Below are 15351 nucleotides of genomic sequence, written 5' to 3' on the forward strand. Positions count from 1 at the left end.
AGCGATGACCATTTGAAGCCAGCAAAATCCGACGAGGTTAGCGCGTTGCTTATCGCGGTCTTGGCATTTCGTTATCGGGGAAATGCCGTCAACGAAACTCCGCCGGAGAAGGGCATCAACCTTCTTTCCCTTCTACTTAAACTCTCCCCTCTTCTCATTTCACTTTCCACGCTTTCAATTCCTTTCCTCTATACCCCAAAAATGTCCTCCGTCGCTCGCGCAATCCGCCCCTTCGCTTCCCGGGTCCTTACCCAGAAGCCTCTTGCTTCCGCCTGCCAGGTTGCGCCTGCTTTCCGTTTCCCGCGGGGAACCAGGAGCTTCTCTCAGAGCCCTCTCTGTGAGTACCGTGAACCCCCCGGTGCTGTTAAATGCTGTCCAGGGTGATAAATAAGACACTTGGACTGCATTGAAGCATGACAATCCCTCAAACATGCTTCCTGGAGCTCAATGATGTCGCATTTTACTAACGGCGCACCAATTCGCAATTATAGCCCAACTGAAGAAGTACACAGAGTCCCACGAATGGATTGAGCTGGCCGATGGCGGCAAGACTGGTTAGTTCCCTACTACCCCCGATCAATTGGTTCCATACACCTCTTCGACCTATTGAACCGAAGTCCCAGCTGTATATGGTCTTCCATAGTATACAGGATGTGGAGCAACGATGTAACTAACACACCCTCTATAGCCAAGATCGGTATCACCGAATACGCCGCCCACTCCTTGGGTGATGTCGTCTACGTAGAGCTTCCCGAGGTCGACCTCGAGATCGTCGCCGGCGAGCCCGTCGGCGCTGTCGAGTCCGTCAAGTCTGCCTCCGATGTCCTCTCCCCCGTCGCTGGCAAGGTTATCAAGGGTAACAGCGTCCTTGAGGATAAGGCTAAGACCATCAACGAGAGCCCCGAGGGTGAGGGCTGGATCGCTGAGATTGAGGTCGCTGATGCTGCTGAGCTCGATGCCTTGCTTGATGAGGCTGCCTACAAAGCGACTATCGATGCTTAGATTTGTGGAGTGTAAAGACTGGTCGTGATTCGTGGTTTATAAAGCCTGCCTCTGCGTAGTGAATGCCTTTTTCTTTAAGTGTGATGTTATATTGTCATGTATGCCCAATGGTGACCGATTTCCTTCAACTAAAGCGTTTAGATACGTCGATCCGTAAGCAGATCGATAATACTGTTCAACAAGATTTCTATATTTGTGAATGGATTGTTCTTTCATTTTCCTGTAGAGAAATCATGGTCCATATATCCAGGTGGATGTGTATTCAGAGTTAGATCACGCAAGTCTCAACAATGGAATGCAGCAGGTCTGTGTGCAGGTGAATGATATCATGTATAAAAACATTATAACATAAGCTATACAGGAGGTATGGATTCACGACAGATCGGGCACTGGAGACGAAGTCTCATCCAGCTTTCCAAACATGCAGTGTGGAAGATATGACGACAAGGAGTGACCATGTACAGCCGGCGACTCAAGATGCTTGAGGCCCCATCGGCAACGCTACTTCCACCTGAGGCAGAAGGTGCGGGAAGGACAGGCACCTCGATATCCTGCATGCAGATAGCGCAATCGAATATGGCCTTCTTGCGGTCTTTCCACTGCTTGTCATCATCCTTGGAGTCACTGACCAGGTCTCGCTCATCGCCTCGCAGGGATGCGATAGACAAAACGCCACCACCGGATTCGAGATCCTCGTCCGCTCCGGATAAATCGCGAAGCATGGGATGGTAATCGTATGCATGCGGGGCCCAGCCACGAGGCACAAAGAAGCGTGGTCCGAGAACGTCCTGGCTGACCAGGATCCATGCTTGGATCCATACCCATCCAGTCATGATGAATGCGCTCGTGTAGTCAGGGCGGATAAACAACACATTTCCACGTGCTGTGAGGAAGTACAGGAACGGGAAGAGCCGGAGAACACTTTGGCCGGCAACAAAGTCCCATCGAAGAGCCTTGCGGCAATTTCGCATCACGTTGCGGTAAATCTGTGGAACCCAGAAGGAGAGATAGACTGCTGCCAAGAAGCGGGTGTAGATCGAGCCAAGGCGTCTCGGCAGGAGGAAAGCCCAGATTGACAGGATGAGCATGCTAAACAGCACAAGATAGAACCGTGCATACATTGTCCCTACGTCACTGCGGATTTGCCTTGGAGTTGGAGGAGCGGTTCGGGTGGGTGGCGGCGGTGAATCCATCTCATCGTCGGGGGGATCTTGGTCGGGCGACAAGATGATTGGGGTTGCACCCGAGTCTTGCACCGCCGGAGCAGTGGCAGGCAAAGGCAAAGTTTCCGCGCGAGTAGTCGGAGGTGATGGATTGGGCGGACGATCCTGCTCTCTTCTTTCTGGCTCTTGCACTGCCCATATTTCCATCATGAACTTCATTCCAATATAACTCACCGACAGGAACGCTAAAAATGATGCAGTGGTCAGAACCAAGAAAGACACTGCCGCATATAGTTCCAAAACAATGAATGTCAAAACAAATGCATCGCCCAGCGCCATCAATGCGATGGTATAGAAGCTTATCCGACTCCGAGTAGAAGGAGTGGAAGCCTCTTTGATCTGTCGGAGAAGCAGAGTGATCTGTGCAACAAAAACGCCAGAAACCACGAAAATGAGACGAGCTGCATATTTACTGTACTCCTCATGTTTGGGCCCAGTGACATATAGTGAATCAGAAGGAGGGAACTCAGGGGTTCCTTTTGTTTGAAGTATGTACCCGCAGTCTGGGGAGAAGACAACGGCAGACATAACCATAAGAGGGGGATCTGGGATTGGGGCTCCCATCGGATATCTGAGCTCTTGCTCCATACGCTCCAATAACAATCGGTCAGCAGCGGCATCTCCGATCATGACTGGATGTTGTTGCAAGTAGACGATATGTTCACATTTGGGCGCAGGGAACTCCATTTGCTCTGTTCCTGCCAAAGAGGACCAGGGGAACAGTGTTGGGGGTCGATTTTGCTTGTCCGAAATGGTGTCCGACAGCGACTTGAGAAGCAGCTCATGGGACAGTTCGTAAGAGTCAGAAGAAAGCATAAAATGTGGCAACGAGAAGATACCACCGAATTTCTCACTAGAAGTAGTCAAAATGATACTTCCGGTGTCCGGGAAGTGTACACCAAACAACGAGATGTACCAGGTACTTCCCCAGAAGTCCTCGCTCTCGACTGTCAAACTGGCGCGCATCTCTCTCAAAAGTCCATCTCCCATCTGAAGCTCTTCGCCACCTCCCTCTTCAAGATCGAAGTAAAAGGTGCCCCCATTGCCGGTGATATTATGGCTGAATTCATGAGTGAAGTACTCGTGTTCTTCAGCGATGGCTGTCGTGTTCAGAGGCTCACGGCGATCGGCACCTTCAGTTTGCCGGACCCAGTCTCCCCGAAGCTTTCCAGTTGAGTTGCGATATACTGGAAGCAGGAGTTTGGTCAAGTTCAACGTCGGCGAGACGGTGGGGTCTTCTAGACCAGCCGGGGGTTCTAATCCAGCATTTGAGACCGATGATTGCAATTGGTGGCGAGCCAGGCCTTTGACCTGCGGGAAAAGATCCCAAGCATAGCTGTCATTCTCTCTCAGGCCCGAAAAAGGAAGCCATCGATCGGCGGGCGGATCGAAATCGCCGTATTTTGACCCATTTAACAGCCGGAGGACCTGTCGCTCATGGTCAAGCTCACGTTGCCGTGCCCGATCTTCATCGATCAATGGCGGTCGAGACTGAGAACTGAGGAGAAGGTAGAACACCAACAGGAAGAAGAAAAAGGAGCCGCGGTTATCCATCTATGCCACGCAGTCTCGGCATCGGACTCTTCCTCAAAGACAGGCAATAAGCATCGCGATAAAGAGAAACAAAAGACCCGAGGAGGACCGGGGAGCTCGGCTAATTTACAGAGGGAGCAAACAGAAATAAACTAATGAATGACGAGCGCAGTATAAGTAGGTGTCTACGGAGCGGAGTTGATGATGTACTCGACCCCGGGGAGCCTGCCCGCCGGGCACCCACTCCTTGCTGACTCATGACGCCTCAGACCGGGATGGATGGGTCGATATCAACCCTGGAAACGTTCTACTTCGGGATTTATACCCCGTAAAATTAAAAAAAGAGTTGGGCAAATTGGAGACTACTCTTATCCAGAATTTTGAAGAACAGAACAAAAACATAAGAAATGCCAATTCATCTGTGGCAACCTTAAGAAGGATTGTCCACTAAATGTGCAGACCCGAATGCTGATATCAAACCGGTTGAATTTTGGTACAAATAGAAAAACGCATACACACAACGACCATCTCAATCATAATAGCTCTTTGCTTTATGACGCAGCAGCCAGGACACCGCCCTCAGGCTTCTCATCTCGCCGCCGACGCTTCTCGAGAATAGCCTCGCGGCGCTGTGCAAGCATCTTCAATTGTCTGCTCTCAACACCCTGGAGCCAGTAGCCAAAGCTTCCACCAACACCGGCGAAAAGAGGGTAGACCCAGAGGGATTCCTTGGCGAGGATCGGACGCATCTCGATACCGAGTTGCCAGAGGCGGACGGCAATGCCTGTGGAATCAACGCGGTTAGTTCCAATCGCCATAGAATAAATTAAAAAACCATGCTACTAAGCAGGACATTCTTGTAATGAATTGAGAGCCTAGGGGAGAACCCGTCACGTACCGAAGCCACTCCAGAAGAGTACTTTGTGAACCATGATCGCGGTTGGGCGCGGGGTTATGGTTGTAATTCGAGTGCGGAAGGGGATCCGAGAAAAAGGATCAAAAGGCGGATGGGTGGATTGGTTAATTCAACACCACAGCGGCCGGGGTAAATGGAGGTGGAGTTGAATGCTGCCGTCGCAATAGCACAGGAGAGACGAGGTTGAAGCAAATCAGCGGGCCGCAGTTCCCAATCACGGAACAACTATTCTTCCGAGCACTGCTGTTATCGCTTATCGCTCGCGCGACTTTGAATCACTCTCTTCCAAGGTTGTCCACGGCAGTCGTGTTACTATGGCTTCTGATGAGACAATGGTCAATCCTCAGGAGATAGAGGATGTCCATTCTACCGCTAAACGGTCTATTGATATTGAGAGCGTGAAGCGCAAGAAGTTCAAGACCGATGACCTGCCCTTGTCTGCCGCGCAACATGCAGCCATTGACAAACTCCTACATTCATTCAAGAAGAAAGGTGGCTTTGATAGTGTTCGCAAACAAATATGGGCTGACTTCAATGATGGAGTATGAGAAATTATTTACATGTTCTCCTGCGCTCTGCTAATCCTATTCGAACAGGAACTTCGAACTGATTTTACCAACAAGTTGGTCGCACTTGCAGAATCGGAGATCGATCGCGAGCCCGCACTGCTGTCCCGCGAGAGAGGAAAAGCAGCGACACTAATCGAGGGTGCGGTGGACCGTGGTGATGTCTACAAGAGCGTGGAGGACTCCATCGACCAATTAGCATCCAAACACCTGGATTTTATCCTCGCATCTGTTCGTGAGATCCGATGCCAGGACGTTGGAGAGGAAGTCGCCGCCCGTGAACTCGAGCTAGGGAACAAAACCGATGCAGATTACGAAGCATACGTCAGCGCCCAGCGGGAGGAGCGGGAAAAGGTGTGGCGCGAAGAGGAGCGCAAACAGAGAGAGATTGAGGAAGAGGAAAAACGCATCAGGGATGAAGAACGCAAAAAGAAACGCGAACTTGAACGCCAGAAAGACGACGAAGACCGGGCCCGGAGAAAGGAAATTGATGAACAGAGGCGCGCCGATCGTGAACGCCAACGCGAAGAGCAACGGATACTCGACGAGCAGCGAGAACGAGAGCGAGATGAAAGGTATGAGCGACGAAGGCGAGAAGACAGGGAGCGATACCGAGGCTGGGACCGTGACCGCAGTCGAACCCGAGATAGAGATCGTTTCCGTGACCGCTCTCCGGCCTATCGCTCTGACCGTGGCTTATCCCCCCGGCCCCGGGATTCAAAACACGACAAGTCGTCTACGTCGAATGCTCCCACTCCTGTGCTAGCGCCCCTTGTTGATGAGAAGTCACTTGAGGAGGCTGCTTTGCAAATGCTCTTGAAAGAAGGCGAAGAACTCGCAGCCAAGGCTCGGCAGAAGCCCGAGTTTGACTTTGAAGAAGCCGAGGCTATTGAAAATGGACTGAAACCGCCAGCGTCAACATTAGGACCGGCCAAGAACGCCAATGATTCCAGGTTTTCCAATACATCTACCAGAGCGGCCAGCCGAGATGCTGGCGCGAGGCGTGGTTCTCTTGCAGACCGGGGAGATCGGCCTCGACATTTGACTCGGGATCGAAGCCGTAGTCGCTCGCGGCGGCGCCGCACATCCCGTTATGACACAGATCGTCGACGTGAGCGATCTCGGGATACTTCTGTGAGGTCTCGAGATCGTGATATGGATGCGCGACGTGGCTACCGTGACTTCCGGGATGACCGAGGTGGTGGAAGCTACAGGCCAAGCCGTCGCAGCCGCAGTCGATCCGCCGGCCGGCGTGACCGGGACCGCAGTATTGGCCGAGATAGAGATAGAATACGTGATCGATCGCGGTCCAAAGACCGGGACCGTGACCGGGACCGCAGCCGCAACCGAGACCGAGATCATGACAATTATCGCCCTCGGCGCAGTCGGCCCTCTCGCTCACCCATACGCCGACGTTCTCGCAGCCGCTCTCGTTCACCCATACGTCGACGTTCTCGCAGCCGCTCACGCTCGCGCCCTCGCGCCCGTGACCGTCCTCGGTCACGTTCTCGATCTAATAGACGGCGATCTAGGTCTCGGCGTCGCTCGCCTTCTCCTACTCTAGATATTGATCGTTACGTGCCCTCCACGAGCAACCGAAGCAAGTCACCCCGCCGCCGGGTCCGATCTCCAGAGCGAGAGCGAGAACAGCGACCCCGGCTAGCCGACATTGACCGTTACAAACCTGTATCTGAACGGGACAAGGATCTGGCTCAAGCAAAAGAAGGGGATCTTGAGGTTGGCACAGAAAAAAAGGAGAAAGAAAAAGAAAAGGAAAAGGAAAAGGAAAAGGACGCAGATGACCGTCGACCTCGTCGACGAAGCCCCAGTCGCCGAAGGAGTCCTAGCAGACGAAGAAGCCCAAGTCGGCGACGAAGCCGTAGTCGCAGAAGGAACCGGAGTCGATGATTTTTACGCAGGTCTTTTGCCATGTATAACAAGATCGGGGAGGCCTTTTAACGGCTTGCCTTTTTTAATACTACCCTGTAATAATAACATGTATGACTAGAGTGATCCTAACCATTTGAATATCACTGCCATCTACGATTTGTATTCTCAATTCTATCTAAACGTCGTTTTGAAAGCATCTCGATGCTGACGTAGATCACCTGGGCACATGCCTCGATAGCCGATAAGCTTATCCGTTATCAGTTCTCCACCCAAAAAAGTTGAAAATGCCCGACCTCTAACCAGACTCCTTAACTTTCATTTTTCCAGTAACACAGACAAAACCCGGGCACTGAGATCACATTTAGCCACATAAAAGATCTCGAAATATTTTGTCAGCACGCCCTCCAACGCTCCAATCCCTCACCAACGCATCGCAACCTCCCAGAAATCTCTGCGACTCCCAGAAAACCGCATACCACCAAACACCACAAATATGCCAAAAGCAACGACAAGATCCGAGGCTGCTGAAAGCAGTGCCTCTCCACAAACTACAAACCTAGCAGACCGCACTGCTCCCCGTACACAGCGCGCCAACTCTGTTCAATCATCCGACTCTGACCCAACCTCCTCCTCAGGCTCATCTTCGGAGGATGACAGCGAGAGCGAAAGGGAGGACGAACAACACTCCGATGAAGAAATGAATAACACCGGAGAGTCCACCACCCACACGCATGCCCCTGATTCATCCTCCTCGCTACCTCACATCGCTGGCCGCCCGAAACCCCGCATATATCGCATGAAAGGCGATTCGGGAATTTTGTCACGGCTCAACGCTTTCTTGCCAAAGATGAAGGATGCAAATGAGGATTTGCAGAGGCAGATTGAAGCTGGGAAGGCTGGGGATCTTGTTCTCGACAATGCAGATGAGAATGGGGAGCAGTATATTGAGATGGTAAGTTTGTTGATAGTGCTTAATGATCGGGATGGGAGTTTGCTAACGAATTTCAGGATCTTGGTCTTGGGGTTTTGGAAGAGAAGCGCGATGGGGATTCTTCAAGTGGCGAGGAGAGTGACGACGAAGGGTCGGAGGGTGCCACTAGGGCTGGGAAGACCCCTCGGGAGATGAACGACTCGGATATCATTGGGAAGCTTATGGGAGGGAAGAGTAAAAAGTCGAATACGGACAAGCCGTCTATCGAGGAGATGGCTTAGTAGACACTTGATTATTCAGTGGGTTGCATTATTTATGACATTTCTTTTGATTGAGATATGTGGTCTTGATCCAATGGCGATTTCCAAGGTTACTGGCTTGACATTTGCATATCGTGGGATCCGTGTTATCATTTAGCGTCTAATGCTTTCCTTTTTTTCCCTCTCTACAGAAGTGGCTCCAAACCAATCGCATGCACAAAGACTCTCATACATTCATTCCCTATGTATGCAAGTCATCAGAAATCAAATCTAGATAACGGATATGGAAGAAAAGAAAATAGTAAAACAAAACACGAGCATATCCGCGGATCTCTATATATGCATGAACCCATCATGCACTATGATCGAATGACATTATTAAAAAAAGTGATAATTTTGCGTTTCACCGTTCGAGCGTCTCATTTTCTTAAACCACTTCCTTAATGCGGCAAGTCCAGCCGGATTCTTGGCTCAGAAGAGGCAAGCTGTAACAGGTCAGTATACTGATTAAAAAAAAAAAAAACCATGGGAAAGAGTGAACTAACCTCGCACCAAGACACCAGCCCAGCTCGTTATTCTTGATCTTCTTCGCGATCCTGAGCTCGCGAGACAAGGGTATTTCGTAGCCAGTGTGGAGCAAGCCCATCATAAAGCTAAGGTCCATACACCACTCGGGACGACCCCGAAGCTGCACAAGAGCATTCTCCTCGTTTTCGAACTTAACATTCTCGAAGCCCTTCCATTCGCTCTCTCCGGCACAAACGGTGGAGGTCAGCTGGTTAAGCTCATCCAGAGTGAAAGACTCCGGCATGCCAAGAGGAGCCGTGCGGTCGAAGAAATAAGAGAAGATGTACAAGTCCTCTCGGGCGAAAGTCTTCGCGAGAGAGGGCTGGTGCACACCGTTGAAGGAGCAGGGTGCAAGCTTACAGTCGCCGTTCTTCTTCAGGATCTTCTCGGCGATAGCACGGCACTGGGGGGCCATAGACTTGTCCTTTGGGCCGACCATGGTCACTTCGACTTCCGGCCCCAGAGGATGACCAGCGGGGAATTTGAGTTTAACGACTCTCTCCATTCCAGGGCCAATGCAGGGGTTAGAGATAGGCTGCTGAACCCAGGACAGGTCATTGGGGCTCTGAGCTAGCATCGCCTCCAAGACCACGGTGTGCATATGCTCACGGGCAGACATGAGACCGTATCCTAGATGAGAGTGCTGGTACAGCTCGAATTGACGGCCACCGAACTTGAGGTCATACTTGTGGTCACCGGCGGCGAGGTGCTCCGGCATACCACCAGCCTTGCTCTGCTCAAAGGTAGGCTGGAAGACAATTTGTGTGGAACCGCCACCCAGATCAAAGACAGCGGCCGTAGGAGTCTCATCCGGGCCACCGATCTTGCCCAACAAATAGTTGGTCGTAATCCAAGCGTAGACACCTTCGTCGGAACCATCCATGATCTGGACACCGCCCTTCTCCTTGGAGACAACAGGGAAGGGATAGGCGGTCTCCAGGCGGTGTCGAACGGCCTCCAAAATCTTGTCGCTCATTTCAGGACCCAGGAGACGAAGTCCGGCGGTGGCCTTGACGGCAATCGGAGAGCACGATCTGTACTCCTCGGGAACCGACTTCACAGCAACATCCATAAGAGGGTCCAGACTCAGAGCTGCACCCTCGGCATCCTCTCTAAAAGAGCTGAGACCGGAGGAGCCACCGTCCTTCTTTTTCGTTTGTTCGAACACCTCGTTCTCAAGTTCTGGGGTAGGGCCGCAATTGTTGAATCGGTATACATGAATCCGGGACCCAGTACTGCCGGCATCGATCATAAGAGCGTACTGAATAAGAGGCTTGGACGAATCAAATGGCTTAGTGCATGTTCTCGAAGTGGAAGCGCCATTGTTTGAAGGTGGTTGCTCTGCCAAATAATCAGTTCTACGAACGGCACCGCGCGCAAGGGGAAAACCAACCGTTGGTAAGATTTGAAGCGCTTGGCTGGGACGGGGAGAGCCACACCAAGACCATAAAGATGAAGGCAATGATTGCCCCCGTCTTCAAGTAACGTGATCTCTGGGTCTGTGCCATGTTGACGAGTTGTTTGTCGGGGGATTGACCGAACTTAATAGACCGCGAGATAGCAGATCCGTCGCTGTGGGAAATAGAGCGGCGGCGAATGGCTGAATCTATGTAGTCAGATTTGCTGTTATGGTTGTGGTTGTCGACTCCAGTCGACATTCGAGCAGTTGTCGAATTATAAGGGTACAGTGACAGGTGGCGTTTGTCGCTGGCGCAATAACAGTTGAACGATTGTATGGGGTTAAGAGGAAGAAAGAAACAGATAAGCAACCATTGAGCCGATGTCCTCCAAAAACACCAAGCCAGTAAAGGAAGAAAAAAAGTGGATGGGTGTAAAGAGAGGAAATTGTCAGGAGAGAAAGGAGATTCAGGGTTTCATGGTTGTGGCGCAGGTGGCGTTCAATGCATGGGGGTACTGATTTAGTAACAAGTACATACCTCTCGCAAACGGAGAGGTTCCCAGGGTTATGCACACTACGAATGATATACGTAAGATCAAAACATGTTCTCTTCTAACAAGTGTAAAATAGACCTTTGCTACTTAAATAAAGCAAAATAGAATTATTCAAGTCTCTACGAGAGAAGTTAGAGCAAGCAGACTTGCAATCCAATCAAGTTAACAGTGTAAACTATGAAGCACGTAGGTAGATCTGAAAAATCAAATGTTGTGTGCACAAAATACACAAAGCAAGATTGGCGTGTACTCATCTTCCTATGGAATACAGAGAGTACAGCTTGCATTAGTTTATTAGTATGTACTACCCACTATGTCCCGACTCCAAAACCGAGGAAGAAACCTCCATCTTCCATGTACTAACCTTGGAAGGCAGCTAGTTTAGACTATGCGCCAGATGGTGTATGTCCTCATTGTACAGAGGCCACCCTATTCGATAGATACATATGTATCGTTATGGCCGGAAGCATCTAACCTTGGTATGTAGGTAATCCTCCGGGGCCGGCCAAATGCCGTTGGTTTACGAATGTTTGTCATGTTTGCATTATGTCGTATTTGACTTCCCCATATTAAGCGGCTCGTCGACTGTTCAATCAACCCCCTCTGTGTATTATCGTTGCAAAACACTATATTTCTCCTCACTGGAGAGATCGTCACTTTTCTACGGCTCTTGCTACGTTTCCCGCTACCAGCCGACAAGATGAACCACACGCGCGGTCTCATATCATCCGCCCAGGCCCTACGCCAGATCTTCATCGCACCCGTTCGCACCTCCAGAGTCAGCATCCTTACATTCAGACCTCTTCAGAATGTCCCCCAGAATCGATTTTTTCAACAATCTCGTTGCCTAGAGCTTCGGGGATACCGACCACCCGTTGAAAAGCCCCCGATGAACGAAGCTATCCGTGCGTCATTTGTCCAAGTTGTGAACGACGAAGGGGACCTCGACCCTCCGACCAGACTTGAGGATGTCTTGGAGAGCTTTGACCACACCGAGTTCTACCTTCTTCAGGTGCAAGAGGGAGACCATGAGAATCCGCCGGTTTGCAAGATCTACAATAAGAAAGAAGTGCGAGCACGTGAAAAGGCCAAAGCAAAGGCAGCTCGCGAATCCAAGGTTGTATTCAAACAAATTGAGCTGAACTGGGCAATCGATGCGCATGACCTGTCGCACCGCCTGAAGCAACTCTCGAACTTTTTGGAGAAAGGCCGTAGAGTGGAAGTTCTGTTGACCACCAAAAGGCGCAAGCGCAATCCTACAGTCGATGAAATCAAACAGGTCATGCAGAGTGTTTTGGATACAATTAGAGAGGCCGGCGGAACTCAAACCAAGGCAATGGAGGGAGAACCGGGGAAGCAACTCAAGATTACTGCACAGAAGAATACCTAGGGGAGATCATTGGTTACATGTATATTATATGGCATTGAACTGTACAACACGGCGTCGGTTGTGTAGTGCTGTTTGTTATTACTGTTAAGACTATCCAAGAATTTGAATTGTGTTGGGTCTGTATATCATGATACCCGATGTCACTCGTACATATATACTACATATGTACCTTGCAAGTAGCCCTGGAGAGTTAAACCGGTTGGAACCCTCCACATCGAGCCAAATCACACCAAGTTGTCACAGAAGGATTTATGAAATTGATGGTTCATTATCCCCATGTTCAACACCGACTCTGCCCGCAATTGGAGGCCTGTGATTGGTTGATTACTAAGCCGCCCTGAGGATCCACCTGTCCATCCCGGAAGCCATCTTACTAGAAAATTTGGTGTTGATCTGGGCTTCTTCTCTCCCATCCTTACTTCATCCCTTTAATCTTTCCTCTTTCTTCTTGTTCCATCGTTTTTGTTTCGATTGAACCAAGATGTCGACCATCTCCCGTTCATTGAACCTTTTGGCGCGCACTAGCCGGTCCTCCCTGCTGCGTCCGACTACCGTCAACCCCGTCCACCATGTCTTCAGCAACAAGGTGGCCGGCCGTGGATTGGCTACTGCTTTCGAGCGTAACAAGCCTCACGTGAACATTGGTAAGGTCCTGACGCTGGCGCGTAATTCAACTCCATGCTAAAAGGTTATTCCAGGCACCATTGGTCACGTCGATCACGGCAAGGTAAGCTATTCGCGACTTGTTCCGACATCTCCGCCATCCGAACATGAAATTTAACCCGTCCATTCATAGACCACCCTGACTGCCGCCATCACCAAGTACCAGGCCTCTAAGGGTCTTGCCAACTTCCTCGACTATGCCTCCATTGACAAGGCCCCTGAGGAGCGCAAGCGTGGTATTACCATCTCGACTGCCCACATTGAGTTCGCAACTGAGGACCGTCACTATGCCCACGTCGACTGCCCCGGTCACGCTGATTACATTAAGAACATGATTACTGGTGCTGCCAACATGGATGGTGCCATTGTCGTTGTTGCTGCCTCCGATGGTCAGATGTACGGTCCCCGGTCGAGAAAGCTAGTTTGAAGAGTGTGCTGACGCGAATCACGCAACAGGCCCCAGACCCGTGAGCACTTGCTCCTTGCCCGTCAGGTTGGTGTTCAGAAGATTGTCGTGTTCGTTAACAAGGTCGACGCTGTCGAGGACCCTGAGATGCTTGAGCTCGTCGAGCTCGAGATGCGTGAGCTGCTCTCCTCTTACGGATTCGAGGGTGAGGAGACTCCTATCATCTTCGGCTCTGCCCTCTGCGCCCTTGAGGACCGCCGCGCCGACATTGGTACTGAGCAGATTGAGAAGCTCATGAAGGCCGTCGATACCTGGATTCCTACCCCCGAGCGTGACTTGGATAAGCCTTTCCTCATGTCCGTTGAGGAAGTCTTCTCCATCCCTGGCCGTGGTACCGTTGTCTCTGGCCGTGTGGAGCGTGGTCTCCTGAAGAAGGATACTGAGGTTGAAATTGTCGGTGCCACCGACTCTGGCAACCCCATCAAGACTAAGGTTACCGATATCGAGACCTTCAAGAAGTCCTGTGACGAGTCCCGTGCTGGTGACAACTCCGGTCTCCTGCTCCGTGGTGTCCGCCGTGAGGACATCCGCCGCGGTATGGTCGTTGCTGCCCCTAACAGCACTAAGGCCAACAACAAGTTCCTCGTGTCCATGTACGTTTTGACCGAGGCTGAGGGTGGTCGCCGTACTGGTTTCGGTGCCAACTACCGCCCCCAGGTCTACATCCGTACTGCTGGTAGGTTCAATTTCCACTGATTTGGTATAAATATACGGGATACTAACTATGTTCTAGATGAGGCTGGTGATCTGAGCTTCCCCGATGGCGACATGGCCAAACGTGTCCAACCCGGTGACAACGTTGAGATGATCCTCAAGACCCACCACCCTGTTGCTGCCGAGCCCGGTCAGCGCTTCAACATCCGTGAGGGTGGCCGTACCGTCGCCACTGGTCTGATTACCCGTGTCGTCGAGTAAATGGTCCGCTCACACCCATGGTCAGACAGACGAACTGTCTGACCCTTGTATTATGAACCCCTTTTCTTTAACATCTTGTTTTGTTTTGGCACCTTTTATTCCACAGCGCGGGAATCATCGATCAGCACGAGGGATCCGGGGGTAAACCGGAGTTTTCGCTTGAATCTTGTTCATGTACCTCTACTGTCTTGGGGATGTAGTCAGATTTTCTTCCATTTCTCCACTCCCGTGAAAATGTATTCAGACCAAATTCTTCCTAGGCTCATATATAATTTCAGTCCAAGTTCCAAGTCAATGTGCAGGCGAGATTTTGCTCCCTGGCTTTCATTTGTATTCCACTATTCTCAACTTGCTTAGAAGTGAGGTAATTCGATCCATGCGCTACTATCGATACTATATAGAGCTGGGCTTAGACACGTGCTCTAGGGCCGCAGTACAAGGATTTGGGTGCTGATGTCCGGCGCTGTGGCACCCTTGGCCTGCAACACCTGGCAGCAACCTTACTATGTGGTGCTACGCTAGCATGCTTCTGCCAAGATTCGTTCAATGCTAAGCTATCATAATAAAATACGCATTTTTACCCTTAGCTCTCCATACGCTTAGTGGCGTCAATAACCCTTCGCTTCGAAATAGCGGGACAATAGTCTAGCATCACGGACTTCTCTCCTCCGATACAAGGTGCGGGGGTATAGCACTAAGAAGTATACATCGTGCTCCGCACATCAAGCATTCAGGATCTCTACTTCAGTAGTTGGGACTAACCTTTACAGCCTTGAAATATTTCTATGGCTAGGCCGTGGACAGTTTTACCAAATCACTAAGATTTGCACCTTGAATCGGAACTTTCTGGTCAATTCTAGGGTGTGCATTACAGTGATTATAAGCGTACCGAGTAACGTTGTTGAGATCTCTCATTGGATCATTAGTTTCACAAAGTCATAATTTCTTATCACTAGGCCTTCTAGATCATCGGAGTTCATACAACCTTGGAACAATCAATCCACTGATACGGTATCAACTCATGTTCGCTTATGCAGTTCAGTTTCATTATCTAGTGCTGCCCAGGTGTCATCCAT

At 50.6% G+C, this 15351-nt stretch overlaps 8 protein-coding genes across 8 annotated transcripts; 5 read left to right on the top strand and 3 right to left on the bottom strand.

The window, feature by feature from the left end:
- Positions 1 to 119: 119 nt before the first annotated feature.
- N7487_005173 (glycine decarboxylase subunit H) lies at positions 120 to 1136 on the top strand. Its single transcript, XM_056872920.1, has 3 exons — positions 120 to 337; positions 492 to 554; positions 689 to 1136. Exons 1-3 carry the CDS (start codon positions 202 to 204, stop codon positions 1000 to 1002), a joined length of 513 nt encoding a protein of 170 aa, XP_056730640.1. The 5' UTR covers positions 120 to 201; the 3' UTR covers positions 1003 to 1136.
- A 219-nt stretch (positions 1137 to 1355) lies between these two features.
- On the bottom strand, positions 1356 to 3779 carry dscA (ubiquitin-protein ligase dscA; the record flags this gene model as incomplete). Its single annotated transcript, XM_056872921.1, has 1 exon — positions 1356 to 3779. One exon carries the CDS (start codon positions 3777 to 3779, stop codon positions 1356 to 1358), a length of 2424 nt encoding a protein of 807 aa, XP_056730641.1.
- A 530-nt stretch (positions 3780 to 4309) lies between these two features.
- On the bottom strand, positions 4310 to 4690 carry N7487_005175 (putative NADH-ubiquinone oxidoreductase 14 kDa subunit; the record flags this gene model as incomplete). The annotated part of the gene is made up of 2 exons (XM_056872922.1): positions 4310 to 4542; positions 4657 to 4690. The coding sequence occupies 2 exons, from the start codon at positions 4688 to 4690 to the stop codon at positions 4310 to 4312; spliced, it is 267 nt and encodes an 88-aa protein (XP_056730642.1).
- A 298-nt stretch (positions 4691 to 4988) lies between these two features.
- Positions 4989 to 7148, top strand: N7487_005176 (BOD1/SHG1 domain-containing protein; the record flags this gene model as incomplete). Its single annotated transcript, XM_056872923.1, has 2 exons — positions 4989 to 5216; positions 5271 to 7148. 2 exons carry the CDS (start codon positions 4989 to 4991, stop codon positions 7146 to 7148), a joined length of 2106 nt encoding a protein of 701 aa, XP_056730643.1.
- A 475-nt stretch (positions 7149 to 7623) lies between these two features.
- Positions 7624 to 8387, top strand: N7487_005177 (NOPCHAP1/New4 family protein; the record flags this gene model as incomplete). Its single annotated transcript, XM_056872924.1, has 2 exons — positions 7624 to 8082; positions 8139 to 8387. The coding sequence occupies 2 exons, from the start codon at positions 7624 to 7626 to the stop codon at positions 8340 to 8342; spliced, it is 663 nt and encodes a 220-aa protein (XP_056730644.1). The 3' UTR covers positions 8343 to 8387.
- Positions 8388 to 8748: 361 nt separating this feature from the next.
- N7487_005178 (guanosine diphosphatase) lies at positions 8749 to 10546 on the bottom strand (the record flags this gene model as incomplete). Its single annotated transcript, XM_056872925.1, has 3 exons — positions 8749 to 8806; positions 8867 to 10229; positions 10282 to 10546. The coding sequence occupies 3 exons, from the start codon at positions 10544 to 10546 to the stop codon at positions 8749 to 8751; spliced, it is 1686 nt and encodes a 561-aa protein (XP_056730645.1).
- Positions 10547 to 11541: 995 nt separating this feature from the next.
- N7487_005179 (putative translation initiation factor IF3) lies at positions 11542 to 12231 on the top strand (the record flags this gene model as incomplete). Its single annotated transcript, XM_056872926.1, has 1 exon — positions 11542 to 12231. The coding sequence occupies one exon, from the start codon at positions 11542 to 11544 to the stop codon at positions 12229 to 12231; it is 690 nt and encodes a 229-aa protein (XP_056730646.1).
- A 422-nt stretch (positions 12232 to 12653) lies between these two features.
- N7487_005180 (translation elongation factor Tu) lies at positions 12654 to 14573 on the top strand. Its single transcript, XM_056872927.1, has 5 exons — positions 12654 to 12875; positions 12930 to 12958; positions 13028 to 13290; positions 13351 to 14036; positions 14094 to 14573. Exons 1-5 carry the CDS (start codon positions 12713 to 12715, stop codon positions 14273 to 14275), a joined length of 1323 nt encoding a protein of 440 aa, XP_056730647.1. The 5' UTR covers positions 12654 to 12712; the 3' UTR covers positions 14276 to 14573.
- The last annotated feature ends 778 nt before the right edge of the window (positions 14574 to 15351 follow it).

This window comes from Penicillium crustosum (assembly GCF_028827405.1).
Source record: "Penicillium crustosum strain IBT 35664 chromosome Unknown utg000002l_segment0_segment0, whole genome shotgun sequence".
NCBI classification, from domain to species: domain Eukaryota; kingdom Fungi; phylum Ascomycota; class Eurotiomycetes; order Eurotiales; family Aspergillaceae; genus Penicillium; species Penicillium crustosum.

Bases quoted from the DNA above. Each gene is read 5' to 3' on its own strand.
- N7487_005173 (XM_056872920.1), top strand. From the start codon at position 202: ATGTCCTCCGTCGCTCGCGCAATCCGCCCCTTCGCTTCCCGGGTCCTT. The intron at 338-491 runs GTGAGTACCGTG...TCGCAATTATAG, and splicing joins CTTCTCTCAGAGCCCTCTCT to CCCAACTGAAGAAGTACACA. The intron at 555-688 runs GTTAGTTCCCTA...CACCCTCTATAG, and splicing joins GGCCGATGGCGGCAAGACTG to CCAAGATCGGTATCACCGAA.
- N7487_005180 (XM_056872927.1), top strand. From the start codon at position 12,713: ATGTCGACCATCTCCCGTTCATTGAACCTTTTGGCGCGCACTAGCCGG. The intron at 12,959-13,027 runs GTAAGCTATTCG...GTCCATTCATAG, and splicing joins GTCACGTCGATCACGGCAAG to ACCACCCTGACTGCCGCCAT. The intron at 14,037-14,093 runs GTAGGTTCAATT...ACTATGTTCTAG, and splicing joins GGTCTACATCCGTACTGCTG to ATGAGGCTGGTGATCTGAGC.